At 32.8% G+C, this 13,432-nt stretch overlaps 1 protein-coding gene across 4 annotated transcripts in view; it reads right to left on the bottom strand.

The window, feature by feature from the left end:
• LOC123673707 (ras-GEF domain-containing family member 1B-like) overlaps positions 1–13,432 on the bottom strand; it is a 200,457-nt gene that overhangs the window by 70,158 nt on the left and 116,867 nt on the right. For 3 of the 4 annotated variants that reach the window (XM_045608332.1, XM_045608331.1, XM_045608329.1), the window contains one exon: positions 6,803–6,853. In XM_045608332.1, coding sequence (XP_045464288.1) covers positions 6,803–6,853 — 51 coding nt within the window. Of the gene's footprint in view, positions 1–6,275; positions 6,598–6,802; positions 6,854–13,432 lie in introns of those variants that run through there. The other variant, XM_045608330.1, reaches the window with a different exon arrangement.

Raw genomic sequence — 13,432 nt, 5'->3', positions numbered from 1 at the left:
AGCATTACTCAGAATTATCAATTTTGATTGAAAAAAAAAATACATTTACAAATTGCTATTCAAATGCATCATTTTTAAATTTTGACCTCGATTTTGACATACTCCGTTAACAATTCAATGTCGTAATTCACTGAGTAATCCACCAAATAATGCTTAAATATAAAGATAATTTGGTTGTGAAGTAATAATGTTTTACGTGAAAACTGTGAAAATTTCAAGTGGATAAAAAAAGATTGGAAATAAAAATGATAATAACACCATTCGCAAGAACAGATTCATTCAAGTTGCAACAGTAATAATTATATGATATTGTATACAAGAATAATGTTCCAAATTTTGATACTATGCTCTGATACTGAACTGTAAATATCTCCGTTATGGAACTGATTACATATTCTTTTTTCTGCATTAACCATTAAGTTTCTAAAATTGCATAAAGAACCCATCGATGATGAATATCTGCTAACGTTCAAATCAAGTTTTATTTTAAAAATCAAGTCGATTTTATGCAGCTACTTGCAAACTAAGAAATGTTCTCCAAATAATTAGATACTTAGAACGTAAAATGTCATTTCTGACTGAACAAAATTGTTAATATTTCTATATGATATAAAGGAACGTAACACCGAATAAAGAAATAAAATGAGTCATCTATTTGGAACAAACCATAAACTTGCTGCAGTTTTGACTGTTTTATCTGTGTTTATGATCGGAATGATTGCTTATACACTCGAGAAAAGTATCCACGGGCTGTCGATAAATAAAACATCGATAAACAGAAAAATATAAGGTACCCAATGAATAGCTTTATTGAACGAGCAACTAAATTTTTGAACTTTGTTTCACAAAGTGATAGGTAGATTATTCAAAGAAAGATAACTATAAACTAATCGTGAAAAAAGGAACAGTCTTCAAATGTAAGTGCAAACTAGTAATAAGGATCAGAATATAAATGAATCTCAGCGCCATGATCATTTCCATTTTCTAAGAATGCAAGAAATGGAATAACATTCTTGTTGTTTCTGAGCTTTCTTTATTATGCAAATGAAAGTAAAGGTTAGTGACCTGCTCGTTAAAAAACATATTTAAACTTCATTGCATGCTTGGAAGTCGATATGTTTTCTTGAGAAAGCGCTTCAATCTCGATTTGGACGTCAAAGAAACCAGAGTTGACAACCACGTTCCGTTGAGACTATTTTGTAGCGTGAATGATTGTTTTTTACTCAAGGAAACTGTAAATGAAAGTGTGGTTACGTTGGAGAAACATTTTTTGTCTTAACACATCAATACGTACGTAGTACTTCGTCGGTTCCAGTGGTGACTTCACTTACGTCAGAACTCAGAAAGCTTGACGTAATGAATAAGTGTATCGCACGCTGGTTTTTCCCGTTTAGGAATGAGTTCAATCGGTTCGAATATAAGGCTTCATGTATTTTTTTGAGCAGCCGTTCTCTGAACATATCATTTCGTCACAATGTCTGTACCTTTGAGTTTTGAGTCATTGATGACAAATTCGTACTGCAAATAGAATCTGGCCGTCCGTAAACACGAAAACTCTCGAATGGTTTGTAGGTTCGGATCTGTGGCGGTTGGGTTTGTTTATGGACAAAATTCGGTAAGGGGTTCCGTAAATATAGCTGTTTGAAATTTATTTGTCCTCATAAATTCAAAACTGCAGATTCGAACGGAATAAATGTGATTTAATATATCAATTATAGGCCCCATGCGAAATTTCATGACAGAACATGAGATGATCGAAAAAAAATATCTAATTTTTTCGTTATCTACCACAAAACCGACGGTGTTGAGTTTTTGAATGTAGCAATAGACCTCGATACAGACTAACATTTTCAGGCTTCGAACGAAAGATTGAGCTTAACATATAAATAGAAAGCCCAATATTTACGTAGCGTATTGCAACGCTCAGTAGAGAGGTGCTGAGGGTTTACAATGGAAGAGAGTTGAATTGAAAGCTATAAAATTCAAAAACTTTACAGATAACATCAAATATTATCAAGAATGGAATAAAAACATAACCGTATTTAGAAAAAGTCATATAAAATATGAACTCTTCCGTTTGCTACTCTTTCGAAATTGTGTGCAATTCAAAGTTAAAATTGAATTTATTTGACTGAAATATGTCAATAAGGACATTTCTCTAAAACCTGTAGAAATGATAGATTTCGGACTCTGATAGAAAAAACTCAATAATCCTAGTACTTACTGCCCCAAAAATATTGAAATTACATTAAACGTTTTGTAACTTAAATGAAATCGAACTGCTGATTTCCAATTTGCTTCAAATATTCCACATTAGGTATAGGAATTGTCATTTTTCTCAAGAACTTTTCCAATATACCACTCATCTTCATAAGCTATCGCATAATATTCTTTTCGAAATTCTTTTATTTTTATCATTACCGAGATCATTACCTTATCCACTTCGGATTCATTGTCATTTTCATCAATGGGTAGGTAAGAGGGTAGGTACTTCGAATTGTCATCCAATTACAATATTATTTCTTCGGATAGACCATTATCAGAAAATTATTTCTTTTGTTTTTCAGATTACCTCCAGACTTTTTCCATTTGTACAACTACCATATTTTATTTTTGAATAAATCTCTTGAGTCTATCCGTGCTTATTCACCTTCATCACCTTTTTTCAATAGCCAACAGAAGGCTTTGAATTTTGATTTTTTGCTTCAGTTTCCTAATTATTCAGCCCTATTCTGTAACTGTAACAAATCGAATAGAAATGGTATGGATCGAATAGAAATGTATCGGAATCGTTTAGAATTCGTATTCTGTTACTCAATTAAAATTACTATGGATATCAATTACGAATTATATTTTGCAAAAGAAGAAGAATTGTATACAGAATACCAAAGTTGGACACGTTAGAAGTGAAACATTTCGATTTTTCAGATTACGATTCGATTCGTTAATTTCTATTCGAGTTACAGTATAAGGCCCATTGTTGCGCTTTCTTCTGAAAATTAACTATTGAAAATTGTGGGGTTCTTCAATTTTTCTCAACTACGGCCAAAACAGCATTCTGGGGAGGTTAAAGTCCATTCGATTATTCCACAATACCGTTCAATTCCATTGAGTTTTGAGTTCATATAAAATTCCATTCGATTTCATTGGAGTCTTTTTCAATTATCTTATAATCCAGTTAAATTACATGTTATTTCGTCAAATTCCATGTAATTCCGTGCAATTCACCCTCAATTCCAACACGTAAAAATCACTATCAGGTTATTCATCGACGTTATTGATGTTTCGTAATTTCTTTGAGGAACTCATCCCCAATCTGTGATTAGTAAATTATCTTTCAATCATTCTGCATGATATGGTACGAGGCTTTGTTTTGACTTGTTGTCGTGCGACAATTACGCAATCGAATCACTCGAGGGCGACAATGTTCCGAAATGAAGGAAACAAGACCGCAGCGAATATCTTCTATTCGGCGTCTCCCAACTACAATTTGTCTGCATTGCAAACACGTGTCATGTTCGAGATTGGTTAGCGATAGACACGAGAAAGTGTTGTGTGCTAATGACCCGCGCCATTTTCACACAAGGAGTTATTACTTCTTTGAAGTCAAGCGAAACGGTTCGCTAGAACCACAAGTTGCGGCCTAAGCTGTTCAATCTTCCCGTTCTAAATCAATGCCACTTTCAGAACAAAAAATGTTCTGATAGAATTTTTACAGGTTGGATGCATTCTCAACTCGCCTCTTATGGTACATCTGCACAACGGGCATTAACTCAAGAGTTTCGTCCTGAACGATCCAAACTTCGAATACCGTTTGGTTCAGCGAACTGCTGAACAAGACAGAGGTGACAATGAGGGTCGTTTCACATTGCTCTTTCATTTATCGATTGTATTGAATCCGAAAAAAATTGGTAGTACCTGATGCGGGTGTTACAGTACCGCTTATTGAAATTGTTTTGACACTTTGGTAATATAGTATATTGTGTCATAATTGAATACTAAAATTTCTAGTTATCACTGTAAAAAATGTTCTATGAACATTTTTCAAAAATGCTATCTGAAAGTAAGTAATCATCAAAAATTTAGTGCATAGTGGTTGTTATATTGATCTTGATATTGATTATTCTAGGATTAATCTAATTAATCTAATCTATTCACTTTCCGCATGTATATGCATGCGTAAAGCGAATTACAAGGTTTTTTTCCGCTCACAAATATTAAAGAGTCTCATCGATCATAAAATTTCATGAATTTTTCATGAAAATTATACAGTAAGTCTTATAGGATTAAGACCATGTTACTCAGTATTTATATGATCTTAGATAAAAAGAATTACATATAAAAATTCTAGTAGTTATTGGTAATTTTGTTTCGTTTAGATGACACTGATACGAAATTTCATAATCTACTCAGTTGTTAATTACCGAACTGGAATCGGCATATTCTGACTGAATATGATGTCAAAAAAGATAAATTTCTGTATGAGATTCAGATTACCATCATCTTATTGATATTTACATCTTGAGTTCCATTTGTATCGTTATTTTGAATCAAGCTGACCATCTGATATATTTCAATCATCAATGAATGTCCGACCACAGTGTTCTGACCCTAATTCATACAGGAAACAAGGGAATTAATAATAGCCAGTTGCAATAACTCCAGAGCTAACTGTACACAAAGCATTACCAAACTTTTCCGGTTTATAGAACCTCATCAATTGATCGGGTATTCATCAGATGTTCTATGTCATTTGCAGTATGTACATAGATCTTGCGCTCATCACAATTGATGCCTGAAATGAGCAATCTCATTTTTTCTTCCTTCGGAATGACAATAAAATGAAAAATATTACTAATGATGGGAAACAGCTATTGTAATGTCATTTGGTTTTCATTTTATAGTGAATTAAGATTAATTTAGGCACCACAAGACCAATACACAATACACAGTTAAAATTTATATTCGATGTAATTGAATTAACTATTTGAAGTGTAAGCAACAGGAGGGCCACAACAAAGGCTTAGTGAGAGCTCAGCTAACAACTGCTTATCATGTAGTCTTCTACAAAACAAGAGAAGACTGGAATTAAATTCTGTGGTTTATTGGGACCAGTTTGACTGGACCCTCAATCATTAATAATGATTTAATCTTGTTTTTCTTGGCGGAATCATATCGTCTTCGGTTTGATATCTGTTTCGCGTCATTTTTGAATTTTTTAATGAAAGCATCCATATTATATGTAATAACCTCGGTAATAACCCTTTAGTTTCTATGTTTCTGATGCCGTACCTTCATTCAGAAGGCGCTTTTCTGAAGTTCATAAGGTTTCGAATATCCTTGAAAGAGCAACATTGAAGTGAAAACATCTTACATAGGTACTTATATAAATAAGAACAATGTAGAGTTTGGAAGATATTTTCAGAAAGACAGGTAATATGTAGAGTAGAATATTACTACATTTCAAGTGTATAATAATAATTCCAATTAGAACATCATTTTCCAAGAATTGCATTCATCTATAACTTTAACCCTAAACTAATTTCATCGAAGATTTTATTCTAGTTTACTATTTAAATCAAATTAGGAAATCTTTCAGTTTCAATGAATAACAATTAAGGGCGGATTGAATTATTTTACATATCATTCACCATAAATTAATGGATACCAGTGATATGTTCTAATCGTGTTTTTAATTAAATTAAGGTACCCTCTCACGTACTCTTGTTCTTTCTTTAATTATTCTGTCCACTAAAAATTATAGGTTTCGGAAATATAGAAAATTGGCTCACTTGAGGGCTCAGTGGATGTTGTCCATCTAACAACATTTAAAACCAAACTCATTTCAGGTAAGAAAGATCATTACTGCTCCGAGAAGGTAGGTACCCACCTAATTACCTCACAGATTATAATGCCCTCGATAATGTCCATTTCGATTATCACCTTTATATAATACCTGCGATAGTTAGAAATACCTAGGTATTGGGGTACTTAATGTATTCCATTGGAGTCAATTTTCATTTAATTGGATTAGGGAGACCTATTTGATTAGGTTACTAGAATTTGTTATTGGTTGATCTTTATGGATTTCTTTTATACGCCGGGCATCAATGTATACAAAACTATATAATGGTCTAAAAAACATATTCTACATTCAATTTCCCTTTTCACTCGTCAAAAAGCATTTTAAAGCCGTCAAAGTGTACAACAGACTCGCGAATCAGGATGAAGGACAGGATTGCTTCAGGTAAGACAAAAACAATTAAGAAATATACCTGTTTTAGAGGTCCAATGACACAAATAATCACTGCACCAATCACAGGATACACAAATTACAATTGACCACAAACATAAGGAATCTCATAGTTTCCAACCGTTTCACTCAGGTAAACACAAAACAATAGAATAAGTTTTAAGTATATTATAATCGGGATCCACAAACAATCTTATGTCAATTATGAATTGAATGGTTATAAGATACTACGAAGTTTACATTTCGTGGATACAATCGAATCGAATAGACGTCTCGACACAATTATGACTCATCAGGAGATCTACGCTCTACACACTTGCTTATACTTCTGTCAAGGCAAGGCATGTGTATGTTCACCTCAGCATCGCCGCCATTAACCAAACAAGCCGAGGACGCCCGAAACCGGTTCGTAGCACGCCGAATCCTTCCGATCAGGAGATTTCAATTTTTAATGTGATTTTTAAAACTTTCAACGGTGACCGTTCAAATGGAACTTCGATTTAATGCATGCTGCAGAAGATTGTGAATAAGAGAAACAAAGACACTTACCCTTGATTTCGGAGTGTGTTTTAAACCAATGGCTGGCTGACTGCGATTACTCTGAAAGAATACAAATTCTTTTACAATCTTATTAAGTTCAGGCTGCAGGCACTTCATAATGATGTTTGTGGAGGGTTTCTATCGAACTGATGAATAAAATATTTTTTTCTAAATAATAATAATAAGTAGTTACTATGTACACTGAATTTCGTAAGTTCACTTGGTAAGATATCTTTGGCCTTTCTTTCGGTAGCAATTTTCTTGAAAATATATTCATTGTAAAGTTGAATATAGTATCAACATCTCTTGGCTTCAAGTCTGAAGATGTAGAAATAGAAAGTTCTATATTCGGCAATTCTCTACTCATTACGTTGATTTTGAATGATATAATATGCGATAAGATAAGTAGCAGCAAAATGGTTCAATTTTTTGATTCACATGTAGGTAATGTATTTAGTTTTTAATAAATTCTTTCAAGTTTTGCATTCCAGGCCGTCAGGTGAATTGTATAAGTACAGGTCTTGCACGGCCTTTAGACTGGTTTTGGCTTTTCAATTGGTTTAGATTGATATAAAATTGTGTGTCTGAATTGTATTTAGGTATGTAGGAGATTTTCAATATTATGTGATTGTTGTCGGCTATTTCATTCATCAGAAGCCCTCATGAGGTATTCTGATTGAATTTTCTCTGATTATTTTGCTACAATAAACACCAAATTCTGTATGAGGCTTGAAATTGTTATTTACACAAGAAAAACTCAACTCGGTGAGATACCTTCGTTGTCATTGAAATATTGAGTTCCTTTCTCGATATTCTTTTTCAATCTTCTCTGGTTCTGGTGAGGTGATCAATATGAATTTTACATGAAGCTTGAAACTGTTATTCTACATCTGAATGCAAAGTTTAAATTCACATTTAATTCATAATTTCATATTTATCAGACAAACAAAATTTTGAATAGCCATATATTTTTGGAACTAGTCCGAACTTACCATGAAAATTTCAAGTTCCTAGACTTGAAACAAATTCAATAAATGCCAGTATGATTTCCAATCTTCTTAGAAGCGGAACCTGAAGAAGAATGCTTTTCCTCGCAAAAGCTATCGTATTTATACGGCCGGACAAAATTAAATTTGACCACGAATTCGTCATCAGTGAGTTCAAACATGGACAAAAACTTATGTTAAAGTTCAACGAAAAATACAACTCATCAAATAATTTACTTTAATCCACAAAATAATATGCATAAATATCATAACGAATATCATACCGCGGGATATGAATTAGAATAATAATTAGTTTTCTCTATTTCAGTATCGTCATGAGTTCATTACAGTTGTAAAAACAGTGCTGTAATGAACTCATTACATCATCGTTTTCAGATATATTTTTCTTTTTGTGGTTGCCTATACTGACTTCCAATCCTTTCAAATTTCAACAAACGTCAATAATTGTCAATATAATATAATTTGGATACAGTGAAATGATTTTCAAAATTATTCGCCAATGCTCTCAATTCTGTTGGTGTTAAATCGATTCCGTCAGACATAATTCACGAATTCAATGCGTAATTATAAATCATTTCAAAATTGGAAAAGTACGATTCAAATTGAAATTCCGTAATCTGTCAATTTTCGTAACAGTCACATCAACTGCCAAGAATACAATACAAAAGTCACTAGGATACATAATCTGTACTTTTCATTGAATTTCGACAATATTTCATAGAACTTGACTGAAATAGAGAAAATATCGTCTAATACTCGTTGTAGAAGGCAATTCCAACACTTTTGCGTTCAAATTCGCTCCTTCGTCGCTTGTTTTCGAATTTCGCATTCGTGTTAGAATAGAAGCCCATTCTGCAACTTGTTTTAGAATATACTATTATTTCTATCATTAACAAATTTCACCAGGACCGGCAAACTAGACATATTGCCGGAGCGCCAAATTGTAGGAGCGCTAAGTCAGTTGATAAAACAAGACATACTTGTTGACACAAAAATGTTGTCTTAGTTGTAACATATTGATATTTCCTGGAGCCAATTTTTTTTCAAATCAAATAGGCGCTCTCAACTGAATTTTCAAACTACATTGTCTTTTTACTATAGACATATAGAGCATCGTACTTTTGAAAAATTCAGGACGTTTTTTGATGAAATCGACAAAATCCTTCGATAAATTTGACAAGGTGATTTTAAATTGACAAAGACGATTTCATATGAAATTGAAAAGATGCCTGAAAGGAATAACATCAGAGGCGCCTTCAAAGAAAATTCAGATAAATAAGGCAAAGCAGGGCGGCGAAATTTCATTTTGCAGGGGCGCCAAATTGTTCGGCGTTGACCCTGGATTTCACGATGTAAGAACTGAGAATTTCTGATTTCAGATATGTTACATTCTTTTTGTTTTTTAGGAATTCAATTGAAAATAAGAAAGTTCTATTTGTTTTTTTGTCATCATCCATTTTTTAATGAGCGAGAAGTATCCCCTCAAATTCAAAATTCAATTAAACAATCCGTTACCCACAGTGATTTCAAGAAAATTAGTACGAAACATATTTGTAGACTAACTGGGAAGTATGAATGTTATTAATCGGGGCGTAACGTTATTCGCTCTGATTGGTAACCTAGATAACAGATCCTATCTTTTGCACTTATACAGGGTGCTCTCAATTCTGCAAAATAGGTAGGTAGATACATTTATCATCAAGTTACCACAAGAAAACTTTCGAAATTTCGATATACATCAGGGTGTTGTTTCAAGGATTCAATCCTTGTCGTCTTGGTTTTATTATTAGTTATCGAAGTCACTGTGATACCTATATTTTCAAAATTTCGTTGTTCCAAGGATACAATCGTTTCATAATTTTTTGTTAATCCGGACCTGGATTTTTCTTGTGATTATTAAGTGAATTATTCAAGCCTTAAAGAAGAAAGATATGTGCTGAATATAAAGAAAATATACAGAGTGGTTCGCTTGTTTTGATCTTTGAAAGAAATTAGCAAATTGCAAGAATCACCCTGCTAGGCAGTCAGACCTTATGAATGGATTATATGTTGAATCACCTCGGTGTCGTCTATTCACTGTTCAAGTATTTCCGTTCATCAATGAAACATCCTGTATACCTACACCATGTATATACGTATTGAAAAATCATTAGGTATAGGTATACATTTATTTCTCTATAGTCTCTATATCGAACAGCATAATTGAATACACTGCAGATGGAATCTTAGTACCACTACAGACCATGGTGAATAATTCTTTGAAACAGGGAATCTTTTCAGACAAATTAAGAATGGCAATTGTCAAGCCAATTTATAAAAAAGAGAATAAAATGAGTATGGTAATTATAGACCAATTAGCATATACCACCGTTATCAAAGATATTTGAAATTGAAACGGCCTTCTGTAGTCGGGTGATAGAGTTTCTTTTGAAGAATGAAATAATATCAGAAAATCAATACAGATACCTTAAGGGAAAATCAGTACATACAGCAATTTTTGAGTTCATAAGAATAATTACCGAGTCATTTGAGAACAACAACCTCTCACTCTGAGATTTTGGCTCTGGAATTCAATAGACTACCCAATGAAGTCAAAGAAATAAATGATTATAACCCGTTTAAGAAAAATATATTCAGTTTATTGTTAAATTTAAAGCCATATAGTATAGAAGATATCTGCTGTTGAGGGGTAGGTAAATGTTATTTTTACATTATTTCTCTTCATTTGTACTTGTTCTGCTTGTATCTCATGATTTGGAAATAAAGAGCTATTATTATCATTATTATTATTATTTATCGTTAGAAAAATTAGGATCTCACGAATTGAAGGAAAATTTCAGTCTTACTGAAGAAAAAAGAGACAAAAATTAATTGAAATGATTGGAAAAAGATCTGATGAGAGAGTTGCAAAGTTTATAATTCTTCAGAGTTCTGTATTTGGTCTAATATTTCCGATCATGCACAATCCATTCACCTGATATGGACGATGAAATGTAAACTACAATTTTATTCTTGAATATTTTTGTCAATTTCATAACATACCTTAGTAAATAAAACCAAAGGAAAAATCAGAAATCAAGTGCTAAAAAAAATGCGCTCATGACTTGAAAAAATAATTCAAGATGGGAGATTCATGTAGACGTAGTAAGTCCTCAATCAACTTTGATGTAGGTACTGACGTGTAATTCATATATTCATGCAATATATTTTTTATAATACAAGTGCAGAAGGCATTATTCATCTTCCGCAGGTTCAAAATTCAAAAATGAGTCACGTAGTGACAAGTATTGAAATGAGTCTTCTGGACGACTATACATGATTTGTACTTGAATATACAAATTTTTTATTGAAATTAATGAAATATTTCTATAAATATTGCTAGATGAAGAAATAAAAAATTAAATACTTGGGGCAGTATCAGGAAGAATCTCTGAGTACTAGAGTAGCTTTCAGCAGTGCAAACGGGAAGTTTAACTACAATTGTCAACAGTGTGCACGTAAAGGATACAAAAAATCAGGATGATGATACAGAATCAGAAGAAACAAAGAATAATGCAGTGAGTTTTATGATTTCTTCAGAAGAGGCATTTGAAGAAGGTATTATGTAAAATCTTTTAATAGTTGATCAGGAACAATCAATGACGATAAATATCTGTCCACAGTTAAATCTTGGGAGAATCTCATGAATATTTCTGCAGAAAAATCAGAGGAATAGTTGAAAGCAACCAAAATCGGTCATATTTTGGCTTCTTCAAGTGAATGAAAAGGAAATGACTGCAAGTATAGAAAATGTTCCAAATGTCCCTACCAAATCTGAGACGTAATTTATCATCTGTCAGAAAAATTGAATCTTCTGGAATCAAAATGATTTTTGAAAATAGTTGAAAAAAGTTGCTGAATAGAAATGAAATATTAGCCATTGGAAAATGACAAGGTATAGATTATATGATCTGAAATTCAGGAAAATCGATTCAAATGTCAATATTTGCGGAAAACAAGAGGATAGTTTGGAAAAATGGCATTGGCTCACTCGAGTATGAAAATGAATCAGTGGCGAAACTTCTTGAGATTGATTTTCACCTGTCGAAGTGTAAGCTGTTGTTCATACTTGAAGATTCGCCTGCATCAATTTTACTTTTTTTTGAAGAAGTTTTCACGGCATCCAATGTTAACGCAGAGCTACCCTAGACGAGTCCAAAAAACCTATATGATAGGTCTAATCTTCCCGAGAATCTTCCCCATATCCGAGATAGAGGGTGGTTTATGAATTCACCAATACTTTTAATTCCTTATAACTTTTGAACCACTCAGTATTCGATTGATATTTGAAACGCACAATTTACTCCATTAGGCCCATCGATTACTCCTTAAACTAATTAAAAAAAATCAGGTTTGTATTAGGGAAATATGTAACTTTCCACAAGCCAAGACAAGACAAGACAAGACAAGACAAGACCCTGTGTAGTGGAATATTGGAATTTGATGGAAATATTCGAAAAGAGCAGAAAATTTTCAATGGGGATCAGTCGATTTTAATGTCCCGCACGTCATTCAACTCATCGAAAATTATAGCCAAAAATTTAATTCAATAGTGGAATTTCACTCACTTCTCAGGAAAAATTGTACATTTCGATTAAATTGGAAAATTTTTTTGTTTCGCTAATAATAGGAAAATGCGTGACAGGAGAGTTCCAAGTACCAACATATAATAATAAAACATAAGCATGAAATCTTTGTGAAACTGAAATATTCCACACGATTTTGTTCTTCAAGGTATGCCAGAATGAAGGGAGTTGCCACAGAATTAGAGAAATAAAATACTGCTTCAACATTCCAGTCGTATTATTATTATACAGAGTAGCTCATGACAAATTTGATCTCCCCCAAAACTCAGAAACGAAAAATTTTTGAAAATTAAAAAAAATACAGGTCAACTTACATCATGATAGAGTTTGTTCACTATTCACGAAATAATGTGGAATTGATTATTGAACCTACCGTCAAAAGGTGATGTTAAACAAACAGTTAAATGTTCTAAACTCAAGAACCTCAAAGTTTTGAAGGATCCAAAAATAATGTTCAAGTTCTATATTAGGGAGAAAGAATTCCTATGACGACATTGTTCCGAAAAAACACCTGAGGCTGACAGTAATCCCAAATTTTGTTTTTTTTAGGATAGAAATGGAAGATGTGTTTTAGTTGGAAAACTTTTCTTGTTCTCTGAACATCATAGTTGAAATTTTCAAATTCCGTGATTTTTTGAAGCAATTTGATAGTGAACACTATTAAAAGGGTAACTCAAACAGAAACCCAATAAATTCAAATACACCAGATCTGTTCAAAATTGTCGAATCCGGATATCGAAATGTGGGCGTTACACCATCCTGCTGAAAAGTGAGTTCATTTTCTAGGTTGTCTTTTTTTTCCCAGAATGTCAGTAATCTTCGGATAAATGATATCGTCTAATAAATTCAAATAAAAATTGGTCCAACAATATGGTTTCCTAATATTCCTACCCAAATATTTAATTCTTGGGGAATTTGTTTGTCTCTACCCTATGAATGAATGAGGCAGTACCGACAATTATGTCTATTGACTTCTCCATTCAACACAGAGGCACACTTGTCAGACA

This window comes from Harmonia axyridis, chromosome 2, assembly GCF_914767665.1.
Source record: "Harmonia axyridis chromosome 2, icHarAxyr1.1, whole genome shotgun sequence".
Classification (NCBI taxonomy): domain Eukaryota; kingdom Metazoa; phylum Arthropoda; class Insecta; order Coleoptera; family Coccinellidae; genus Harmonia; species Harmonia axyridis.
The sequence above is the reverse complement of the archived record's forward strand: the minus strand, read 5'-3'. Positions and strand labels throughout refer to the sequence as shown.